The sequence below is a fragment of the Cervus canadensis genome, chromosome 33, assembly GCF_019320065.1.
Source record: "Cervus canadensis isolate Bull #8, Minnesota chromosome 33, ASM1932006v1, whole genome shotgun sequence".
NCBI classification, from domain to species: Eukaryota; Metazoa; Chordata; class Mammalia; order Artiodactyla; family Cervidae; genus Cervus; species Cervus canadensis.
In genome coordinates, this window is record NC_057418.1 from 16,867,195 (window position 1) to 16,892,815 (window position 25,621).

Genomic DNA, 25,621 nt, shown 5'->3' on the forward strand with positions numbered 1-25,621 from the left:
TGTGGCTCAATGTTAAAACATTCTAAAATAGAGAAAAAAAGTTCAAAAAGCTACTTCTGATATACTGGATTTTTTTTTTTTAATTTAAAAATTGCATTTGCACTACATGGTATTTCATCAGAGTACATGAACAAAGGACAAATACTTCTTTTTCTCCCAGGTATATGTTCTTTTTCTCAAAGTGAGTATAATATTAGGCTTTTTATAAAGTCTAGGTAGCTTGTGTGAACTGTGGATCTCTCTTCTCTTTAGTTCTAAGTTGTGTCTGACTCTTTTGACCCCATGGACTGTAGCCTGACAGGCTCCTCTGTCCATGGGATTCTCCAGGCAAGAATGCTGGAGTGGGTTGCTGTTTCCTGCTCCAGGGGATCTTCCCGACCCAGGAATTGAACCTAGGTCTCCTGCATTGCAGGCAGATCCTTTACCAACTGAGCTATGAGGGAAGCCCTGAACTATGGTTAACATTCTGTTTTGCTTAATCTTACATTTTATCTTCTCATCTTCCTAACTGATCAGTACACTGATCATTTTGCTTAGATATACTTGAATTTATTGCAAATGGTGTATTTTAAATGATGGAACTTCCTCTTCAACAGTGTTTCCACAGTGAATAGACTAGAAGGTGGGGAGAGATGGACCAACTTAGCACCTTTATTTTACATCTGTCTGATAATCTCTTCAGACTGGAGTGGAAAACTCACTGGACAGGCAGATACAAGTAAAAGCAATTTAACCTGGAGAATTTCATTTTTAGAAATATGTGCCCTTAACTACATCTAATTTAGAAAGTGTGGTTTCTGATACATTTCTCTCATTCATCCTCTGGGGTTTGGCTCCCTGAGGGAACCCTTCTCGGGTACTGAGTGTTGGCATCTACCATCTCTCCCTCCCCACTAGATCCTTCCTGTCTGCGTGTAATTACAAACACACGGAAGTCTCTTTATTCTCACCATCCCCGTTCAAAGCAGACCGACAGGCAGGCAGGCCTCCTCCCAGCCTGGTTTATTTTTATAGCTGCTAAATTCTCTAACCTTTCTACTTGTGCACATTGAAATGGAGAAAAACATACCTTTTGCAGGGTCAGTGTTTTAAAGAAAATTATGTGTATTATGTGTAGAATATTATGTATTTCAGAAATTAAAAATATAGTAGACTATAAGAGTCTCTCAGGCTCTTCTGAGAAATAAACAGTGCTAATGTTTTGGCTCTTGCCTTTTGGGTCATATTATATAAATGACTCATTGTGTGTACTCTTCGGCCTGCGCTTTTATTCCTTAATATAGTGTGAAAAATCTTCCCATGGTCTTAATATATTCTTCTTTAGTATCACTTTTGATGTTTGCATTTATGTATGAAAATATACTTCTAAATAATGCCCAAGGGTGAACATTTAGAATAACTTTAATGTTTTTTGCAATTATGAAGAATGTTTTGAAAAACATCCTTTTAAAGATATCTAAATATTTGTGTGTCTAATGATTTCGTAAGATGAATTCTCAGAATTTCTGGGTCAATGGTTATGTAATTTAAAAATATTTTAATATAGATATTGTCATATTGCACCAGGAAACTTGTAATAATTTGCGGGTCTGCCAGCCCAGCTTCCCTGTTCCCTCATAGCATCGTATGCCGGCTGGTCTTAGGGGTTAAGTTCACTTATCTTTTTTTCAGGCCTCATTTTCCCCAGCAATTCCGATAACTTTCTTTCAAACTGTGGGATATGTCTTCTGAAAACTTGAGCTTCTGAGATGGTCTCCTCTATGTGAAGACTCTCTCCCGTTTGCCCTAATCCTGCTTGGTATCTTCACCCAAATATCCTGCTAACCTCTAACTCATTAGGTGAAGAGAATTTCCTTTCCTAATCCATTTCTCTTCCGGTGCTTTTTTTCTCTATTAATATAGAGACACTACTGACCTTCTGGGCTTCCCAGGTGGCGCTACTGGTAAAGAACCCTCATGCCAATGCAGGAGACATGAGACGTGGGTTTGATCCCTGGGTCAGGAAGATCCCTTGGAGGAGGGCATGGCAACCCACTCCAATATTCTTTCCTGGAGAATCCCATGGACAGAGGAGTCTGGAGCATTGCACCTCTGGTCCATAATCATCCAGCTAGAGAAAGGGCTTGCATTTTTATTTGCCTGTCCTGTTCTTTTCATGCCTCTAAGACTTTGTTTGCTTCAGCTGGTGTCTTCCACGAATGCCCTCCCCCCCACCCCCCACCATTTATATATGCTTTTAACATGTCAATTCAAGGCCTAATTCAAATGTATCTTTTCGCTTGAATTCTTCCCTGATCTCCTCCTCCCCTCCACCAAGAAGAAACATTTTCCTCTGAATTTATAAATATATTTGTACCTAATATATGGGCATCCCTGGTGGCTCAGATGGTAAAGAATCTGCTTGCAATGTGGGAGATCTGGGTTCGATCCCTGGGTCGGGAAGATCCCCTGGAGAAGGGAATGGTAACCGACTCCAATATTCTTGCCTGGGAAATCCCGTGGACAGAGGAGCCTGTTGGGCTATGGTCACAAAGAGTTGGACATGACTGAGCAACTAACACACACACCTAATATATTAGTTATAATTGTCCATCTGTTACTTATGTACTTGCCTCACGCCCGTCTCCCAATTCTTCTTGACACACCTCCCCTTGATAGCTTCTTAAAAGCAGCACTTGGATCTTTTTTGGGACCAATAGAATTTGTCTGGTGCTCAGTAAGTGTCACCATCTGTTTCTTTGTACAATGTTTTCCTCAAAATAGATGAACAATTAATTTCCATTGAAAAAGAAGAAAATATTAAAACTAAATGATGAATGTAAGAACAACTTAGAAATATTTCCTATCCTTACTGTCTATTTCTTGGACTAAAAGTCTTACAGAATGAACAAGACCAATTTGGTCATGCCCAACTGAAAATTTCTGCTTTATTTTTGCTCAATAATACTAGCTCCAAGTGCTTAAAATAGGGTGTGAAGGGTAACCATTGTCCCACCATCAGGGTTAAAATGAAGGCAACTTTTGGACCATAACTGGCGTGCACATTGGCATTCATTAAACAATCATTATTAGCAAGCAGGCTCAAACAAAGTTCATTCAGCCTGTTTCATGAGCTTGGTGCCCTCTCCTTTTGAAGGACATGAGGTTTTAGTTGCAAGAGATGCAGCAATATTCTAGACCTGTGCAATGCAGTGTGAAGCCCGTTGTGACTGGTCCAAGCTGAAACATGCTAAAGGTGTGAGATACACACTGAATTTCAAAGACAGTAAGAAAAAAGAATGTTAAGATAATAGTTTTAAAAATATTGAATATATGTTGAAATGATACTATTTTGGATATATTGGGTTAAATAACATTACTAAAATTATTTTTACCTCTTTTTTTTTTTTTAATGTGGCTACTAGAAAATTTAAAATTATGTGTCTTTCTGTTGGACAGTGCTGGTTTAGAGAAACAATTTAGGTAGACTTATAGACAGCGCTGGATAACTAGGACCCTCCCAGCTCATGGCCGAGGGCAGGGCCTCCTAGACTTGTTAGATTTCAGTTGTTTGATTGATGTTCGGACACGTCTGTAAAATATTTTGGCCCATTCACATTCATTGAATAACACTAAAGTCACTAGTGGGAGATTGTTTCCAACCTTCTAATTATGCCAGTTCTCAAGCCACAGAAAAAGCACATTTCTCACATTCATTAAATTAATTAGCAAAGGCTCTGGTGTTAATGGAAACAAAGATAATTGATGCCTTTGTAGCAGCCACCTCTGGAGTTTAGCCTTTTAATTAAATTACAGCTCATCATCTCTGGAGTGTTATCTTCGGTTGGGACAACTGTGAGCAAGCCCCTAGAGTGGTTTGCCCACTGGAATGTGTGTGTCCCCTTGTGGCCAACTTTTCCAAGCTGTTTAAGCCACGTGAGGGGGCATCTTAGGTACCTACCTGCTTTCTGCTTTCCTGTCTTTCCTTCTAGGATTCTCCTCCTGAAGTTTTCAAGAGGAGGGCATACTTCTTACCCTCCATCCATCTTACTGGGCTGCATTATTGTGAGGCTCCAAACACAGGGCAGTTTAAGAATGCAAAGCAAAGAACACTTCCTTAAGAATTATTAAAATAGTCAGTGACTTATTGTACCTGGGGCCAGGCGTTGTGCCTCTTTCTGTCCTCCCATCCATCCATTCATCCATCCGTTTATCCATCCGCTCGCCTTAGAATCAGAATTCTGAATTGAGTTGTTGCCCTGGAGTACATGTGAAAGTAGTTTTAATTTTTTAAAGTTTTTTGAAATTTTATTTATTTATCTGACCGCACTGCGAGGCTTGTCTGATCTTAGTTCCCCAACCAGGGATTGAATCCAGGCCCTGGTAGTGAAAACCCTGAGTCCTAATTACTGGACCACAAGGGAATTCCCTGAAAGTGGTTTTTATTTTATTTCATTTTAATTTTTTAAAATTGTAGGTTCTTTATTATGGAATATTTAAAATCCAACTGTGTCTTTAAATCGAAAAATAAAGTCAGACTTTCCATGTCAGAAATTATGTCTGATTTAGCTGATTAGTTTGACAATGAGGAGTTAGTTTTGCCAATTAGGGAATAGAGGAGGCATTTTCTATAATTGAATGATCTAGGTTTGCACCTCATTAACAGTGTGCTAGGACTTTTGTCTGTTTCAGTATTTAAACTGACTATAAATATTAGTTGTCAACTTAAAAATGTGCCTGGGGATTCTTTAAGAGAATTTTCATGGAAACTTACTTGCATGGATTTTCTACATCTTGAGATATATTTTTAGGAAATAGTTTTTTGAGGGTTCGTAGACAGGGTAGGAGGCGAAGGGAATGAGAGGATGAGATGGTTGGATGGCATCACCGACTTAATGGACATGAGTTTGGGTAGACTCCGGGAGTTGGTGATGGACAGGGAGGCCTGGTAATGTTGCGGTTCATGGGGTCACAAAGAGTCAAACACAATTGAGCGACTGAACTGAACTGAAGACAGTTTTTAAAACACAACAGATCTTTATTTAGCTGGAATAAAGTGAAGAATCAGAGTTTGCAGAAAAAAATTTAATTAGTCTAATTTTGTCAGTCATTAAGAAAAAATTAATTTTCTGTAGACTTTTCATGACAGTGACTCATCATCTTTATGACTCATTCAGCTCCTCCTAAATAACCTCTCCTTATTCTGCTATATTTCCAGTGATTTTAATAAAACTCTCTTACTCTCAGGACAGAAGTCCAAAGTGAAGAGTTTTGTATGTACAGTTTACAGTTTCTTTCTCCTTGTTCTTCTGCATTAGCAACACATATAATATGTTTATATCTAAGATGTAAAGAGTTTTTCCAAAGGATACTTCCACAATGAAGGTTTCAGCCAATGCCCGGTGCCTGTAGGACTTACAGACACTCTTCAGTTAAGATTAGCAGCTATAAAGAATGAAAGTAGGAAAACATTTCCTCCTGTATTCCTATACATTCATTTAAAAAGCATGAGGAACTCATCAAGGAGAAAATAGGTAAGAGGTAAATACACTCTAGAATTAGAGGATGGACAGGAATTAATGGTTATACCAAATTCTGAAAATAATTCTTCGAGGAATAAATGAGTTGTTCTGCAATCTTGTGTGGATTAAGTGCAAAAGAGCTGTCTCTGAATCCTAGCCACTTTGTAGTAGCATGCTTTTGGACTTGGGCTAGTTTAGAGTCTTCAGGAAATTTAAAAATTTAGGAGATTTTGCTTGGTAATTTTTGAGTTTCCAAAATGCCTTTTTATGGTCAGCATCACTAAGTCATTAGAGAAATGCAAATACAGACCATTACATACCACTTCACACTTACTATGATGGCTATAATAATAATAATTTAAAAAAAGAAAGTGTTAGTGAGGATGTGGAGAATTTGAAACCCATATACATCGCTAGTAGTGTAGTAGCGTTAGTCGCTCAGTCATGCCCGACTCTTTGCGACCCCGTGGACTGCAGCCCACCAGGCTCCTCTGTCCGTGGATTTTCCAGGCAGGGATACTGGAGTGGGTTGCCATTTCCTTCTCCGGGGGATATTCCCAACCCAGGAAGATCATTAGGTATTATTATTATTCTTAGGTACATTCTATTAGGTACTTTATTAAGTAACCTGAAGATGACCTGGAGTATATGGGAAGATGGATGTCGGTCATATGCAAATACAACACCATGCTATATAAGGGACTCTTTGCTAGTGGGAGTATAAAATAATGCACCTGCTATGGAGAACATTTTAGTAGTTCCTCAAAAATCTAAAGATAGAATTACCATATGACCCAGCAATTCCACTCCTAGGTGTATATCCAGGGGAACTGAAAGCAGGGATTGGAACAGACGCTAGTGTACAGTTTTCATTGTAGCATTATTTATAATCGCTGAAAGATAGAAACAACCCAAGTGTCTATCAACAGATGAATGGGTAAAAAAATGTGGCATATACATACAATGACTACTATATACTATAACTAGCCACAAAAAAGAAATGAGGTTCTGAAACACACTACAACATGAATGAATCTTGAAAACATTATGCTAAGTGAAATAAGTCAGACACCAAGGGACAGATGTTGTGTGAATTCACGTCTGTGAAATATTAAGATGGGTTAAATGCATAGAATTGGAAAGTGGGTTAGAGGTTACCAGGGCCTGGGAAATAGGGGAATGGCAGAAGTGTTGCTAAATGGTTACAGAATTTCTGTTTTGGTGGATGAAAAATTTTGTAAGTAATGAGAATGGTTGCACAACATTGTAAATGAAATTGATGTTACCAAATTGAGTACTTTAATAAATTAAAGTAGCAGATTTTATGTTATATATATTCTACACAATTTTAAACATTGACATTTTAATATACCAAAACTCATTAAATTGCATGCTTGAAATGGCTGACTTGTATGGTATGTGAATTATATCTGCAGAAAGATATTTTTTAAAAAAGGCAATCTCAAAAAAAAAAAAAAAGAAAGAAAAAGGCAATCTCTATGGAGATTCCTTAAAAAACTAGGACTAAAGCTACCCAGTGACCCAACAGTCCCACTACTGGACATATATCCTGAGAAAACCATAACTGAAAAAGACACAGATTCCCCAGTGTTCACCTCAGCACTGTTTTCAATAGCTAGGACATGAAAGCAACCTAGATGTCTGCCAACAGATGGATCAGTAGAGAAGCTGTGGTACATAGGTAAAATGGAATATTACTCAGCCATGAAAAGGGACACATTTGAGTCAGTTCTCATGAGGTGGATGAACCTAGAGCCTATTATACAGAGTGAAGTAAGTCAGAAAGACAAATATATATTAACTCATTTATGAGGAATCTAGAAAGATGGTACTGATGAATGTATCTGCAGGGCAGCATGAAAACAAAGACATAGGGAACAGACTTGTGAACCAGCGGGGTGAAGGGAGAAACCACATGATATTCTACAGCAATTATCCGAAGTTTGTGTTCATACTATATACATATAGATAGACCTATGGAAATACAGAATTTTGTTTTATGGTTGTAGTGTTGGATTATTATTATTATTTTTTACAGAAACATTATAGATTAAGATTTAAATTGAGATTCATTTCTAGGTTCTGCTAAAAGAATTTTTGATGTGCCCTTGAGCTGGTGAAGTGAGAAAAAAATTTAAGCTAGTTTCCTGGAAGATTTATCAGGCAATTTTGTTGATGTTTCTTGCTTCACTTCTCTTACCCATCACAAAAATAAAATTCCAGGCTGGGCAGCGGCCCTTGGATCTGTGTGAGCTTGTCAAAAGCATTTTAAGAAGAGCAAAATATTTAGAGGAAGAATTTGGAAAATCAGCCTTAAGGGATTTAACACATTTTTCTTCTCCTAATTCAGTCCCGTGTTTGTCCCCCTAATGGAGAAAGGTCATTAATGGGTAAGATTTACTAAGCCAAGAAAGGCCTTTCAAAAGTTAGATGTTTTTTCTAAAATTCAAATGTAAAGAAAACACTTGTTTGAAAACCTGAAAGAATAAATTTAGCATGTAAATTATACTCACTTAATACACATATAAATAATCCAGTTATCTGTAAATTTGTATTGTCTGCTTACACATTTTTATTTTGGAAACATTAAAATAACTACTTGTAATGGAGAGTTGAACAAATTTGAGATTTGAAATTTGGTATAAATTTCTATATATATGATCAAAATGGCTGATCATAATAGCGTGATTTAGGATTTTAGTTGTCATGCTACCAACTTTGCCAGCAAATTTCTGTCGCCCTGAAACACTGACTTGGGCCAAGGTTGTTAGCTTAATTTTTTGTGGTGTGGAGGGCAGTTCTATACTAGTAAGTAAGTGTTCCAAATTTGTTACATTAAAAAAACTCATAATTGAAAAACTGCAGGCTAATTCCTATTCCTTTACTGAATTAATATCTGATAGAAAACAAGAGGTTTGTGTGTTTGTGTGTGTGTGTGTGTGTGTGTATGTGAAAAGGGAAATGTGAAATCAAGGCTTATTGAGATGTAAATCCCTCTTTTCCCCTTTAACTGTATCAGGAAAATGAATAAAGAAGAGTGTTTATAAAGTTTGGAGTATTTTTAAAAAGTTTGAATGCAAGACATTTTATCTTTTACAAGGCACTACTTTATTTCTGATGGCTCAGGGGTGAAGAACCTGCCTGCCAATGCAGGAGACGTGGGTTTGATCCCTGGGTGGAAAGATACCCTGGAGAAGGAAATGGTAGCCCATTCCAGTACTCTTGCCTGGGAAATCCCGTGAACAGAGGAACCTGGCGGGCTGTAATCCATGGAGTCGTAAAAGAATTGGACATGACTTCACAACTAAACAACAATAACTTCATTTCATATCATTTACTTAATTAGGCACATGTTCAGACTTTTATTTGAACCAAAGATAAAGACTATTATAGAAACATTAACTTCTAATTTTTACAAACATCTCTGTATGATGGGAACCTATTTTAAATAGTTGATCTCATTCTATATGTGATACAATTGAAGGTTCTTAGTTATCATCTGGGGGCTCTCCAGGTGGCACTAGTGATAAAGAACCTGCCTGCCAATGGAGGAGACTCAGGAGACAAGGGTTTGATCCCTGGGTCGGGAAGATCCCCTGGAGGAGGGCATGGCAACCCATTTCAGTACTCTTGCCTGGAGAATCACATGGACAAAGGAGCCTGGTGAGCTATAGTCCATGGGGTTGCAAAGACTCAGACATGACTGAAATGACTTAGTACTGCAGAATCATCATTTGATAAGGTGATAGGTACTCATTTCTTTGTTTACATTATCTCTGGAGAGGAACCCATATAGTATTTATTAGCTATTTTAACATGTTTTTTTGAAAGTAAGAAGGTTAAATGCTCAGCAAAGAGGTTAAAAAATGTAGAAATGTAGAAAAATAAAACAGAAATAAAATGTGAAATAAAACTTGCTTCTCAGAATTTCCCAAATTCCCAATAATTTGGTAAAAATTATTAAATTCAATGAATTTTATGGAACTGAGAAAATGTAATATTTATGACCGTTATATATATTTTTGTTCATAGCAGAATAATTTGCCCAGTACTCTGAACACTGATATTTAAGATTAAATTCATAGTGGTGGGCTGGTATAGCACTGTGCCGGCTGATGTGTCTTCCTCTTGCCTTACATACTGTGTATAATCCCAGCTCTGTCTCTCTTCAATGTGATGGTCAAGGCTGGGACATTCAGAGTGTGTCAGCAAGTCCTCTTGGTTAATAAATGGCTCATATGTGGCATTGATCAGATGGTAGAAAGCCTGAAATTGAGGCTGATGCTGACTGTGTTGTCCTTTGTGAAAGGCTAAGTCTTAGCTCAGTTGACAACACGAAGTTTCTTAGAAGTTTTTTCATCCATTGCCCTCTTTGTGTTTCAGAGTCAGTCTCCAGTTACCTTTATGGATCTGTAGAAGGGCACTCTTTTCTGAAACTGTTGCTATATTTATTCCAGGAGTGACCTTTTAATTACAAGCTCTCTTTCCAGAGCAGAATAAGGCCCAAAGATACCAGTAACTTGGTGAAGTCGTGGTTAAACTTGTAATTATGCTATTAGAGACGAGTGAGGAGGTCTGTGTTGAAGGCAGTTCTTTGAAATTGATGCATTGAGGGCAGAGCGCACTTGAGCCTTCTCCGTTACTATTTTACTGTTCTCCTGTGGGAAGCAGCCTGGCAGAGTGGACAGTAATGGAACAAGGTGTGTGTGTGTGTTCAGATAGTACCACAAAGTTTCTGCATTGTTCCAAATATTCCTTACATGGACAGTGGTGGAACAAGGTGTGTGTGTGTGTGTGTGTGTGTGTGTGTGTGTGTGTTCAGATAGTACCACAAAGTTTCTGCATTGTTCCAAATATTCCTTACATAGACAGTAGTGGAATAAGGTGTGTGTGTTTGGGGGGGCGGTCAGATAGTACCACAAGCTTTCTGCATTATTCCAGATACTCCTTACACAGCTTTTAGAACAACTCAGAGATGGTTAACATGCTCCTTTGTAGGATTTATGCCAACAATGACTGTTGCTCATTTTAACAGATAATTGAGGAACAATTGAAGAAGGTATGATTAGAAGTAACAGAAAGGGTAGGTAACATGGATATTTTTGTCTTGTTCACACATATGCTATAATAATAATTATAACTAGAATAACAGCAAAGAGCTCAATGTCAGTTCTTTGCCAAGTATTTCCACTTGTATCCACCAGCCCTCACAGGGCCTTGCATTATTAACTCCCATTTTACATGACTTCCTTGTACCTAACTAGATCACTTTGCCCATCTTCAAGAAGTTCAGGATGCTTTAGATTTTTTAAGGTCAATTTTTTTTTTGTTTGACCTGAAAAATGAATTTGTAATTCAAGCCAAAGTTAGTCATTAAAAAAAAAACAAAAACAAAAACAAAAAACTGCTGTGATTTCTCTGCTTGTAAAATGTGTAGATTCCTTTTTATTTTTTTAGGGAGGTTGTTTATTTTTAATTGGAGGATAATTGCTTTACAGTATTGTGTTGGTTTCTGCCGTATATCAGCGTGAATCAGCCATAGGTATATGTGCGTCCCCTCCCTCTTAAACCTCCTTCCCATCTCCCATCCCCTCCCACCCCTCTGGGTTGTCACAGAGCGTAGGATTTAAGCTCCCTGTGTAAGTTTCCACTGGCTGTCTGTTTTTCATATGGTAATGTATATGTTTTAATGCCACTCTCTCGATTCTTCCCACCCTGTGTCCACAAGTGTGTTCTCTATGTCTGCATCTCCATTGCTGCCCTGCAGATAGGCTCATCAGTACCATTTTTCTAGATTCCATATATATGTGTTGATATACGATATTTGTCTTTCTCTTTCTGACTTACTTCACTCCGTCTGGTAGGCTCTGAGTTCATCCACCTCATTGGCACTAACTCAGTTGCGTTCCTTTTTATGGCTGATATATGTACCAGAACTTTTTTATCCATTCATCCGCCTGTGGACATCTAGGTTGCTTCCTTGTCCTAGCTGTTGTAAATAGTGCTGCAATGAACACTGAAGTACAGGTATCTTTTTCAGTTATGGTTTCCTCAGGCTATGTGCCCAGTGGTGGGTGTAGATTGCTTTCAAAGATAAGATCATGGGATGGGGAATGCGTGTAACTCTATGGCTGATTCATATCAATGTATGACAAAACCCACTGAAATGTTGTGAAGTAATTAGCCTCCAACTAATAAAAAATAAAAAAATAAATAAATTTCACACAAAAAAAACACAAAGATAAGATCATTAAAACTTTGTCATGTCGGTCTTAATACAGGAAAACGGGTTACAGAATTAGCTATAAACTTCATAGTAGTTTTTGTTCTATAGGAATTGTATGAAAAGGGGGGAATCATGAGTTTCTTAGTTTTTTTTAAAAGAGAACTTCCATTTTTTGTCTTGAACACGCTATAACATTTTTGTCATGCTGAAACTGTATTTAAACAAAATGCAACAGAAAGTCTATGTGTATATGTATATAGTGCTTTGAAAGCAAGGTCTTGATTCTTTTCTCATGAACGTGGATTTAATGGTTGGTGGCAATATGCTGAGATGTGGGGTGAGAAAGCCAGCTTCTCTGGAAAGGTGTCTGGGCCTTCCTCTGCTATGGGTATTTGTTAGCAGACTCCATACATATTGAACTCATCAGTCATCCCTTCTTCATTAACTGTGGATCATTGTGCCTCAGGAACTCTACTAATAGACAATGTAAAACTCTCCAGGATGGAGATAATCTTATTTAGCACCTAAGTAAAATTATAAACTCTAATATTTTCCCTTCTCTCTACTTTTCCCTCCCACAGATGAACACAATGATGTGCAGAAGAAAACCTTTACCAAATGGATAAATGCTCGATTTTCAAAGGTAATGGAGACTTTCAAAAACTTTGATGATTCAGATGCCTCATTCTGGTTGATAGAGTTTGGTTGGAGGTGCAGTGAATTTTCCCCAGGAAATGTGACCTAACAGAAATCTTCAGAGTATACAGATACATTTATTTTTCGTTTACTCTCTATAATAAGTTTAAATGGAAATTCTGGTGTAAAAAAGTCATGATATAAACATTCATGGTGTAAAAAGCTCTGTGTTTTTATCTAACATTCTCTAGGGGCTTCCCCGGTGGCTTAGCAGTAAAGAATCCGCCTTCTAGTGCAGGAGATGCAAGAGACACGGGTTCAATCCCTGGGTCAGGAAGATACCCTGGAGAAGAAAATGGCAACCCACTCCAGCATTCTTGCCTGGAGGATCCCATGGACGGAGGAGGCTGGTGGGCTACAGTCCATGGGGTTGCAAAAGAGTCGGACAGAACTCAGTGACTAAAAAAATAACAACAGCATTCTCTAGATACAAAGCTGCTAGCTTGCTGCTTCGGATTTTGTGACTTCTTGGTGCATTTAGGAAATAATATCTCATTGGGAAATTTTTGTGCTTACTTAGCTAAAAATATGATGATTTAATTTTTGCCTGGTTAAAATCAATTTGCTATCATTCAGGTAGTCTTTTCTACCTGTGCAGTGTTTGGGGATAGTCATACTGATGGGTCTGGCTAATAATGTTTACTGCCCTGTGGTTCTTTTCTTGTGAACTTCCTGATTTATTTCCCCCAAATCTGTTCTTTGTCAACATTTCTAACCCTTGGATCATAATCAAGTTTTGATTAATATTTTTTTAGGAGCAAGAATGCTGAAGAGAGAAATTGATATTACTCTTTTTAAACTAGTTCTAATATAATTATTCATTGGTCATTGGAGTTGGAATTTTGTCTTCTTAATCTGAGATGGGAGAAGAATTGTTAGATTTTTCGATTATAGGACCATGCAAAAAACTGAAGGTTTCTCAGAGAAATGCTGTTTTGGGGTTTTTAATTTTAAAATTTCTTATTTTTCCATTTGAGAATGTTGCAAAGGTCAGGAAAATAAACATTGGCATTTCTTTGAAGCAAAATCAGAATGTTTTAAGTTTACTTTGAGTTGCAGTGCAGTTTAAAAAGTTGTTCCACTTCCCACTATTTACAGTTGATTATTTGATTGCAGTGTATTTTTAGGTTTTCCAAGTTTTTGTTGAGGGATATTTTATCTTGCTTCTGAGAATGTAAGGAATGTGCAAACTGCCTGACTTTGATAGAGGGTCAAGGAAGAGAATTACTCCATAATTGATGGTTTTGTGTGTAGGATTACTCTGAAGCAGACATAGGTGTTTTTTGGTAAAATTTTATTTGTTTTGTTCAAGAGGTACAGTTAACGTCTGAATGCTTTGGGTTCAACATTATTCAAAACTTTTGAAGTAATCATCTTCGAGGACCAGATTCTGGGCCAGATTCTGGTTTTAGGAACGAAGAGAGTCTATACAGGAGATATTTGATCCCAAGGGTCTCATGAGTGCTCAGTTGTGTGAGATTCTCTATTTTGACTATTACTGAGGTTAATATGGTCCTTTTCTAGACAGAGCAAGTTAAGCAGACCTCGTTTTTAGCATCTTGAATCATTGTGGAAGAATCACCTTAGAGCTGATTTTGAAGATTGATTTGAAAACTTTGTAGTGTAAATAGGTTTGCATTTAGGTAACATTTGAAACTAGGTGAATTACTTTTGTTCCTGTTAGTGAGACTAGAGAAACGTAGATAGTACGGTAGGATGCAAAAAGAGGAAAAGTAGAATAGAGCCGACAGTTGAGCAAAATAACTGAAAATGTTTAACCTCATCATCATTGCCACGAATCTGACCCAGACAAGACATTCCCTTAACGGCACATGATAGATCATTGAACTGGGGCATCACGCGGCAGATTCACGTCCTTTCCAGGTCCATAGCCGTGGCTGATACATGCAAGGTTACACTCTTGAACCCATGCTGCCCAAGTACTGCTTCATTCTGAGCTTTAAAAATATCCTCACTTCTGTTATTGTCCTGGGACTTCTTCTTCACTGGATGGTTCTCAGTATTTACTGATCATGTGGGTCATATACCCCTCTGAATTCTTTCAAGAAGTAAATCAGTATTTATCATGGGTCATTGATCTTTGGGCATCACTGGTGGCTTAGACATTAAAGAATCCTCCTGCAATGCTGGAGACCTGGGTTTGATCCCTGAGTTGGGACGATCCCCTAGAGGAGGCCATGGCAACCCACTCCAGTATTCTTGCCTGGAGAATCCCATGGACAGAGGAACCTGGTGGGCTACAGTCCATGGGGTCTCAAAGAGTTGGATACAACTGAGCAACTAAACATAGCACAGCATTGATGCCTTTAAAAAGATCTGAACACAAAGTCCAGTAGTTCTAGAATAGTTTATTTAGTGAACTTGATAATTAAATGTATACATTTATAATGTATATATTATTTTGTAATATTAAATGAAGGCTTTAAGTCCCATGTAAATTCTTTGCCCCAGGAAGCTTGTAATTATTAGCAAGACAATGAAATGATTAAGTAACATTATCAGTTATAGTAAAAGGTCCAGTTATGTAGACTGACATGGAAGCTAAAAGCTTGTTATCGTTTTCAAGAACAATTTTTGTTAAGACCACTATTAGGTTTTTTTTTTTTCAAGAACAGTTTTTTTTTTTATTATAGCTACTATTAAAAGATTGTTTGGAGAAAAATATCAAAGTAGAGCTACCCCTGGAAACATTTCCTTTCTGATTACTTCTGGTAAGAAATCAAAGTCTAGAAGGAAATCTGGAGGAGCCTAGAACACAGTTATCAAAGGATTTATGATTATTTGGATATAAAGAGGAGAGCTCATAACTGTCACACTAAATTTCAAGCACACTGTTTCCTTTCTTCTGGTTGTTTTAATTCTGTAAGTCGGGCTGCTTCCACGCTCATGATCAGAAAAGGGAATAAAAGTTCTGAACTGGAAGATTTCCATAAACTCCCCACAGATTCTTGCTGAGTTGGGATCAGGTTGTAATTGGGTATGGTGTCACTAGGTAATCCAGAGGTTAGCAAGGGGAAAAAAAGTACTATTGAAGGGAGCGGATTTTATTTCATTTCTTTTTTATCCATGTCCTTTGGTATATTGTGGTGGACTCTAAAATGTAATTATTGATCAAGTCTACTTTTTCTGTGCAATGTGAGTCTCTCTACAGAGCAGTAGTGTCCTTGTGTTGAGAAATCCAAGTAGACCCTTATGGCATCTTCTGCCATTTAGGAATTTGTTTTAAATTCCTTCCCTGGACATCTCCTTCTTGAGCATCCCCCCACTTCAACTAAAGTCTCAAATGCCAAATCTTGTTGATTCTAGTACCATGTACATTCAGCATTGTCCATTTTTCTCCATCTTTCTTGACACTTGACACCCCCTTTTGCCAAGTCATTTTTATCTGAGTTAAGAATAATTAAAAGCCTTCATGATGGGCAGAAAATCTGTGGGAATCCTGTCAGCTCAGCCATATGCTGTATCTGCCTTCCATCATCTTTGAGCTACTGTACAGCTCAGTGAGTTGTAGAAAACGGATAGTAATGGAAATGATTCTTATCCATAAAAATGCAGAGTGGCTGGAATGCAATTGAGTATTTCCCCTTGGATGGACTAGGTTTTGCATCTGTTGTCAATTTATTTCAACTTTCCTTTATTGCATTTACCATGTGGTTTTAAAAACTTTTCTTTGAACCAGTTGTAATACCTTACTGATTTCCTGATTGCTTAATGAGTTAAAGCCTTTAATGTACTGTGATAATACATTTGTTTGAGAGTCATGACTTTACTATTTGGGAAATTTATCCCTGAATATGTGGGCCATTATCATAATCTACCACTAGGTCTTCCTTTTCATGGTTCACCTTATCCATCTCCTCCCTTCCATTTTCTACAGAATAGCTGGAGTGTATCTTAAAGTGTAAGCCTAAATACCTCTTTCTCTTCAGTAAAATCTTTCAATGGCTGTTTATTTGTTTTTATTTGGCTTTTAAGAGCCTAAGAAGTTGCCCCTCCCATCTACTCTAATTTCACTTTACTCTAGCTCGTTATACTCTGGCCACTGCAATGGACCTTCTCAAGGCTTTAGCACATTCTCCTTCCTCCATCTTTTTTTAGGCAACTCCTACTCCTTTTTCTTATCCGAGCGTAAATGTCATTTTCCCAAGGACACTTTTTCTGAGCTCCGAGATTTGGGCAGATATGCTCTGTATACTAAAGTGTTAACCTTTGAAGCACTTACCATAATTGTCTTTTCACTAATTGCATCTCAAAATACTTGTCTTCCCTTTTGTAGACAGTGATATGTATGTTCCATGGGTGCAGGGATTGTCTATTTTATTAACTGGCACAACCTCTAGAATTTAGTAAGCGTTCAGTGAGTGTCTGTAGGCTTAATAAATAAATGAATGGCAGTGACAGAAACATACATTTAAATGCCTAACAGTATATATGTCCAAAAACCAGGTGAATGTGGTTGTCTTGGAAATAGATGGAGTAGAATCTGGAATTGAGTGCAGAATAGCATAAATTGCTTCATTTCATGGAAACAAACATTAGGGCTTTTGCTGCATTTATCCACAAAAACAAATCCAGCCTTGCAAAGTTTCAACATTTACCTGGTGTCTTGGAGATGTGCTGGAAAGATTGTTAGATCATCATTTGAATTTAATACGTATGATTCTCTTATTTATGGGAGAGGCTTCTTCAAATAGGATGCACCTACTGAATTCACAGTGATGAAAAATGAACTTTAAAACTTAAAATCTGCTCAGTTCATTCCTCTATAGGGGATTTGGTAAAGAGTTTGAGAATACTGTGTAATACTTTCATAGCTAAGACATAATTTACTATACATATATATTCTTTTTGCTGCAAGTCCTTGTTAGTATGTCACAGAATACATGCCACTTTGGAGTCTGGTTATCCTGAGAAGTCACACAGTGTAGAATAATTTAGGATTGTTGGGTTTGAGAAGTTATGGAAAGCATAGGAAAAAAATGATTATCTAGAGGAGTTGAGAATTTGGAAATTAAACACTTATTCCTGGGTATGCTGCTCATTTATTTATGACCTCGGGCAAATTATTAGCTAGTTTTTTTGTTTTTTTTTTTGCCAGGTCACTTGGTTTTTACTCCTTTAGCTATAAAACACACTGGCGCATAATTACTTGCCTCATATTGCTAAGAAATATTGAGGCATTATTGTGAAACTTTATAGGAGATTATAATTACCCAGGAATGCTAAATTAAAACTCTATCAGGGACCCTTCCAATTTGTGGTACCCCTGATCTGTGCTTTACATATATTTTAAAGCAGAAATGGAAAAAGGCATTGGCTCATTAAGCCCACTTTATTCCACGGTCTGGTGGGTGAAGTTTGAGTGTTTTGTTCACTCTGATTTTAAGAGGCTCGTTTATTAGCGGATTTTTCTCCCAAGGGAGGCAGCGAAGGCCTCACTCTTTCAGTGTTGGGAAATTTGTTCTGACTTTAAGCCTGCATTTTCTTTGGCTGACTTTCAGAGCTGCTCATCTGTCAGAGCAGAGATGTACAAATTGCAGAAGCTCTTTTATCAGTTTGGTGAGGCAGTTCTCAAAAGAAGTTTAAAGAATAAAGGTTAGGTAGAAAATAGGCCCACTTAAAAACGCTGAACTTCAGTTTGGGCAGATTTCTGCTTTTCCTTTTTCGAAGACAAAGGTGAGCCAAGTTTTCATTTCGTTACTATTCCAAACTTGAACTTCAAATGTATAGAACACCAGAAAGGAAATCTGTGAAGCATTTTTAAACCATTTCAATGTGAAGAGCTTTTCCTGTATGTTCCATTTGGAGACAGTGGGACATTGCTTTCAGTGTCCTATTGTTTGCAACTCTGTTCACACTGGATGTGGAGGGTCACAAAAATAGGAGTGGGAAAGGATGTGTAGGAGAGTGCAGCAAAAGCTGCCTGTATGTGTTTCGTCCTCTTCTTAGCGTCATGAGGGAGACTGGACAGGCGTCCTTGTTTGACCATAAATAACATCTGTAGTAGAGATATGAGTTGGAGTTACACACTGAGGTTACTATTGACTTATTTTCATGAATATGTGTATGGTGGCTCAACTAATTATTTTAGGGGGCCGTAAACATTCACATGGTTCCTTAAGTTTCAACTTATGTCTATCCACCAGTACCTATAAAGCAGACAGTACAGTGCATTTCATATTCCTAAACAGCTTCCTGACATGTTTTAGTTACATTATGTAAATATTTGGTTTTTGTTGTTGTTGTTTTCATTCAGTTTGATTGGTTTGGTTCCAAACATACTTGCAAACATGACCTTCACTTAGTTACTGTGGTTAAGTTAAAATATATATATTAAACATTATTTAACATGCTGTGTTTGTACAGATTGAGGATTCAATAAATAAGTTTGATTGAGCCTATTAGTATTGATACTTTTGAATTGTGGTGCTGGAGAAGACTCTTGAGAGTCCCTTGGGCGGCAAGGAGATCAAACCAGCCAATTCTAAAGGAAACCAACCCTGAATATTCATTGGAAGGACAATTGCTGAAGCTGAAGCTCCAGTACTTTGGCCACCCAATGCGAAGAACTGACTCACAGGAAAAGATCCTAATGCTGGAAAAGACTGAAGGCAAAAGAAGAAGTGGGCAGCAGAGGATGAGATGGTTAAATAAAGCATTACTGACTCAATAGACATGAATTTGAGCAAACTTTGGGAGATAGTGGATGACTGGATGACAGAGGAGCCTGGTGTGCTGCGGTCCATGGCACTGCAAAGAGTTGGATATGAGTTAGCGACTGAACTTTAGTATTTGTAATCGTTAAACAAGTTTGGACATTTGGTAGTATATGCTAAGCCTTTGTCATTGATAATCAATTTTGAGATTGATTTGCTGATAGGAAATGGCTTTTCAGCCTTCACCTAGAGAGGGGAGAGCAGAGCCACCTACCTTGTGCTTTTGCATTCAGCCCATGTGACCCACCATCTCCACCTTCAGAAATGGGCTCTGATTGGCACGTGGATGTGTAGATCTGAGACATTGTGGGCCAGTGATTTATAATGAGAGGATTCTTAAAGAGGTGGTGGTTTTGGGGGAAAAGAAGCTCCTTCTGTTAAAGAGGCCTAGGAGATCTAGGAACCATTTTCAACTGTACTTGCCCTAGGAAGCTTTTAGCTCCAATGGCTACTGGTAGTCACTCTCCAACAATGACCAGTCCTGATGGGAGCAGACTGGGTGGGAAGTTGGGGGAGCTGACACTGCTGTTTTTATTTTTATAATTTGTTGGGGAGATAAAAAAAAATCCTGTCAAGCTAAAGATCTTTATTCAACACAGAATACAGAGAAAACACAATTTATTATTGAATGTTTGTATCAGATGAGGTGCACACAGACAGTTGGTAAAAGACCAGAAATCTGGACAGAATTTCACACAAACAAACAAAAAATAAAGTAGAACAAAGAACAGTAAGTGTGTTTCTCCTGGAAAGACAAATGGGTGCTCCTTGTGCTGGTCTCCTGTCAATCTCCTGAGAGACTTCTGAGATGATTTTGAAGTTATTTTGCACTGGAAAATTGAAGATGGATTTATCAAATTCCTGACCCCCAAATTAGGCCTGTTGTGTCTTTAAAGAGAAATCCTAAGGAGAAGGAAGGGGCAGGGTGACTGCCTCTCCTTTATTAAACAAAAGAAATCTTTTCTTTACCTTTCCATTACCACTATCAATGCCCTAACTGATGCCTTGCCCTTTTCCATGGGAGCCTGTCTGTTGAGGCACTGGATTCTGCTGCCATTTCCACTGCTTTGGTAGTTGAGCATATAGGGAATGAGCTGTATTGTTTGTTGATTCAATAGACCTCACCTAGTTATTTGTCCATGGAGTGTGCAAGTGGCCTTGCCCCTGGCTACTGGGTGTGGGAGCCTTTTATTGTTCAGTGGCTCAGTCGTGTCTGACTCTTTGTGACCCCATGGACTGAAACATGCCAGGCTTCCCTGTCCTTCACCATCTCCTGGAGTTTGTTCAAACTCAGGTCTGTTGAGTCAGTGATGCCATCCAACCATCTCATCTTCTGTCGTCCCCTCCTTCTCCTGCCTTCAATCTTTCTGAGCATCAGGTCTTTTCCAGTGAGTCGGCTCTTCACATCAGATGGCCAAAGTATTGGAGCTTCAGCTTCAGCATCAGTCCTTCCAGTGAATATTCAGGATTGATTTCTTTTAGGATTGTGTTCCTTATCATCCCGGTTTTCTCAGTATTATCTCAGTTACTTCTGTTTTTACCGAAAGTGTTAGTTGCTCAGTCCTGTCCATGAACTATAGACCTCCAGGCTCCTCTGTCCATGGGATTCTCCAGGCAAGAATACTGGATTGGGTAGACATTGCCTTCTCCAGGGGACCTTCCTGACACAGGGATCGAACCCTGGTCTCCTGCATTGAAGGCAGGTTCTTTACCTTCTCAGCCACTTCTTGTTACATGTTGTATGACTTTTAAAAAATTTTTATTGGAGTGTAATTGCTGTACAATGTTGTGTTAGTTTCTGCTCTACAAGAAGTGAGTCTGCTATATGTATAGATATATTCCCTCCCGTTTGGACCCCCTCACCCTGCATCCCACCCATCTAGGTCATCACAGAGCACCCAGCTGAGTTCCCTGTGGTATACAGCGGCTTCTCACTAGCGGTCTATTTTGCACATGGTCGTGTATACATGTCAATCCCGGTCTCCCAGTTCATCCTATCCCCCTTGTCCCGCTTGTGTCCACATGTTTGTTCTCTGTGTCTGTGTCTCTATTCCTGCCCTGCGCAATAGTTTCATCTGTACCATTTTTCTAGATTCCACATGTATGTGTTAATATATGACATTTGCTTTTCTCTTTCTGACTTACTTCACTCTGTATTACTTTTGATTTTCTGAAAGATACTATTAGATTTAACTTGTATTTTATGGTATTCTATAATTTCTAAGGCAAATGCACCTTCATTCCTTTGACTCCTTTGTGAGCACAGCAATTATCACCGCTGGGTAGCTACTGTGACGTGAATTGGATTGCCTGAGCCATCTGCTTCTCCAGAATCTTTCTCCTTCATTTTCCTCTTGCCCTCCCTTCTTCCAAACAAGCTTCTAAATGGAATCTTGTCCAGCTCATAAGGACTTGTGCTGACCACTACGAATTCTTAAAGAGACTGGCCGAGAGCCATACACTCACTCATTCTTTGACTGTGGCACATTTTGCCGGTTTTTCTTTGTCAAGGTGCTTACTGACCTCCTTGGCACTTTATTGCTCCTGTTTTGCTTTTCAGTTGAAAGCAGTGCAGCTTTTGCTCTTTCACCATGGGACTGAATCATAAAGTAGGCACTGAAGATTATGCAGTCTTCGTTTCATCCAGTAAGCTGTATGCTTTGTAATTGTTATGAACCTAATTTCATCAGTTTGCTTAATTTTTCCTAGAGATCAGCTCAGTCAGTTCAGTCGCTCAGTCGTGTCCAACTCTTTGTGACCCCATGGTCACAAGACTTCCCTGTTCTTCACTATCTCCCGAAGTTTGCTCCAACTCATGTCATCGAGTTGGTGATACCATCCAACCAACTCATCCTCTGTCACCCTCTTCTCCTCCTGCCTTCAATCTTTCCCAGCGTCAGGGTCTTTTTCAGTGAGTCAGTTTTTCATATCAGGTGGCCAAAGTGTTGGAGCTTCACCTTCAGGATCAGTGCTTCCAATGAATATTCATGACTGATCTCCTTTAGGATGGACTGGTTGGATCTCCGTGCAGTCCAAGGGACTCTCAAGAGTCTTCTCCAACACCACTGTCCAAAAGCATCAGTTCTCTGGCACTCAGCTTTCTTTACAGTCCAACTCTCATATTCATACATGAATATGTTTTTCCATACATATGGAAAAAACCATAGCTTTGACCAGACAGACCTTTGATGAAGTGAAGTTGTGTCCGACTCTTTGTAGCCCCATGGATTATAGCCTTCCAGGCTCCTCCATCCGTGGGATTTTCCAGGCAAGAGTACTGGAGTGGGTTGCCATTCCTTTCTCCAGGGGATCTTCCCAACCCGGGGATTGAACCTGGGTCTCCCACATTGCAGGCAGACGCTTTACCATCTGAGCCACCAGGGAAGCCCCTTTGATACCACTTTTTAAACGACTTGGGCTTCCCTGGCAGCTTAGCTGGTAAAGAATCCTCCTGCAATGTGGGAGACCTGGTTTCAATCCCTGGATTGGGAAGATCCCCTGGAGAAGGGAAAGGCTACACACTCCAGTATTCTGGCCTAGAGAATTCCATGGACTGCATAATCTATGGAGTCACAAAGAGTTGGACACGGCTGAGTGACTTTCACTTCACCTCACTTTTTAAACAATCTATATTTATTTTATACAGTAATACACATTACAAACATTAGATGGTAGAGTAAATCCAAAGAGACTTTTTAAAACCACTTTTAATTCCGCCGTCAAGAGAAAAAGTACATTTTTGTTGTAAAATACTTAAAAGAAATCCTTTTACACATACACATAATTAACCAAAATGACATTGTACATAGTGCTCACTGATACATTATTGATTTTTAAGAAAAAAAGAATTACAAGAGGTACATTTTTATTAGTGCTGAGATTTGGGATTCATAAATTAAAGATTCTGGTTTTTAAAATATTAAAAGAAGTATTAAATTAAATCATTCACTTCTTTTTGAGTTTTTAAAATAACTCCTTGCAAAAAAATGACTCAAAGGAAAAGAGAGAGAGACTGTAAAACTTACAATATGTTATCAGATGCTGGAGCATCATTTTAAAATTGATTGGGGCATCAGACTGACCTGAGAAGAATGCAGAAATATGATGGCATGTACACTATATGGGCTTCCCAGGTGACTGTAGTGGTAAAGAATCCGCCTGCCAATGCAGGAGACACGAGAGACTCAGGTTCGATCCCTGAGTCGGGGGGATCCTCTAGAGTAGGAAATGGCACCGCACTCCAGTATTCTTGACTGGAAAAACCCCACGGACAGAAGAGCTTGGTGGGCTATGTCCATGGGATCGCAAAGAGTTGGACATGACTGAGCATAGCACATACACACTATATACCTGTATGTGTGTGTGTGTGGTGGGGTGCGGGGTATGCCATATATATGGGGGCTTCCCAGGTGGCTCAGTGATAAAGAAATCTGCCTGCCAATGCAGGAAGACACAAGAGACTTGGGTTCAATTCCTGGGTCGGGATGGTTCCCTGGAGAAGGAAATGGCAACCCACTGCAGTATTCTTGCCTGGGAAATTCCATGGACAGAGGATCCTGGCAGGCTACAGTCCTTAGCATCACAAAGAGTCGGACACATCTGAGCAGGCACACAAGAGAAGATGCCATATATATTAATATAAATATGTATGATACACACAGAATTAGACATACATAGACTCATATACTCACACACACATGCTGTAAACAGTGGGGATATTCACGGAATTGAATAGACTGCTTCAAATCCCATCTTGAAAATATGTAGGGTGTAAGTAAGTAGCAGAATAATCAGTGTCAAAGGGCTCAAATTTATTATTTGTTTGCAAGATACCATCATCAGACAAGTTAGTGGTGAAACCATTTAGAAACTGTTATCTGTTCACTCTTCTCCGTGTTGTTCACAGTTATAACTTCATTATTTATGATGGGATTAGGTAAACTGCAGAATAGAATCAGCCTCTGTACTATTAGTATATTTCTTATTTGGTGCAAATTTGGCAGAATCAAGCTAGTTCATAAATCCCTTTTACTGTGCTCCTCATGCTGTTTTAGTACCGATTTTATTTACTCAGTTTAGATTCTGAGTGCCGTGAAGGCACAGACTGTGTTTCTCATCATCTACTTGTTGGTGTCAGTATGGCACATTACAGAGAAAAAGCCGTTTTCTGACCCCAAAGTCCAAGTCTCAGTTCTGCCTCTGGTTTGTTTATTGTATCATCAAAGCATTAACATTTCATCCTTTTAAGAACTCCAAACTGCACTTCCTAAATATTACTGTTATTGAATCTTTTATAAATTTTTTTTTTCTATTACTACTACGACTGCTGCTGGAAAACTTGACCTCTGATGGAAATAATTGTGATTTGCCCGTACTGAAGAAAGGGGAGAATAATCCAGTATTAGATTATCAGATTAGAGGGAGAGTGGAGGGATCACGTGGGATCTCTCATTTGGAGTTTGAGTTGTATTTATGTGATGGGAGTCCATTAGGTTAAAGCCGAGACACGATGTGATGTGATGTGCACCTTAAAATTAGTTATTCTGACTCTCAGGCAGCAGTAAGGAGAATGCATGGCTTGCTATTGGAGACATGGATGAGAGTAAGGAGTAGTGGTCGCCTTTGGAACGTGTGTTGGGATGTAGAAATGACAGGGTTGTTATGATTAGAGATGAGGCATGAGTGAGGAAAAGAATCTGGTGTGACTCCTTTGTTTTTTTTTTTGGTCTGAGTCAGAATACCAGACTTTGCTGGTATTTTGCAATCAGTCATATTCCCTAGTCCGTGGATGGTGGGGGGTGTGTGTGTGTGTGTCTCTGTGTCCTATCCGCAGAGCTTATCAGTTCCCCAGAGGACTTACTGTTGACCAGTCTTAGGTTTCACCTGTATGTGATTTTGCCCTGTGAGAGAGATTGCCAGTCAGTCGTCCTGGGATCCAGTATGTCTGTAGACAAGGTTGGTTCATCTTGCACAGTGTTTAGGACGTTACAAATATCAGGAGATTATACACATAAATTCAGAGTTCCCACTCTCTGGAGAAACCAGGAGTCCTACCAGCGGTGGGTGGGATTCCCACATGGCTGGGACTGAGCACTAGCTGTCACCTTCAGCCTGTAGGGCTGACTGATTCACCAGGGGTGATGGGTCCATCCCGTTGGCCACATTCAGTTGAACCATCACATCTCCGTGACTGTGTTTGCAGCCCTTGCCCTCCGTCAGACCCCTGCTTACACCTCCCACATTGTCATGACAGTTTGTTTCTGTCCTCTGACATTTTAGGGTCGGGAGCTACAGTGGCTCAGATGTAGGTATTAGTGCTGGTCCCTCTTGAAGTCAAGATGATGTTAGAACTGGTGTCAAGAAAATTCAAAGACGTGTTGGGGACCAGGGGATGAGAGGAGGCAGCCAACGGGAGTCATCTGTAACATCTGTCATTTGGA

The 25,621-nt window shown here is 38.9% G+C and overlaps 1 protein-coding gene across 7 annotated transcripts in view; it reads left to right on the plus strand.

The window, feature by feature from the left end:
• The window catches only part of UTRN (utrophin), a 538,889-nt gene that overhangs the window by 93,274 nt on the left and 419,994 nt on the right, over positions 1–25,621 (plus strand). For all 7 annotated transcript variants that reach the window (XM_043457450.1, XM_043457448.1, XM_043457451.1 and 4 more), the window contains one exon: positions 12,330–12,391. In XM_043457450.1, coding sequence (XP_043313385.1) covers positions 12,330–12,391 — 62 coding nt within the window. The remainder of the gene's footprint in view (positions 1–12,329; positions 12,392–25,621) is intronic.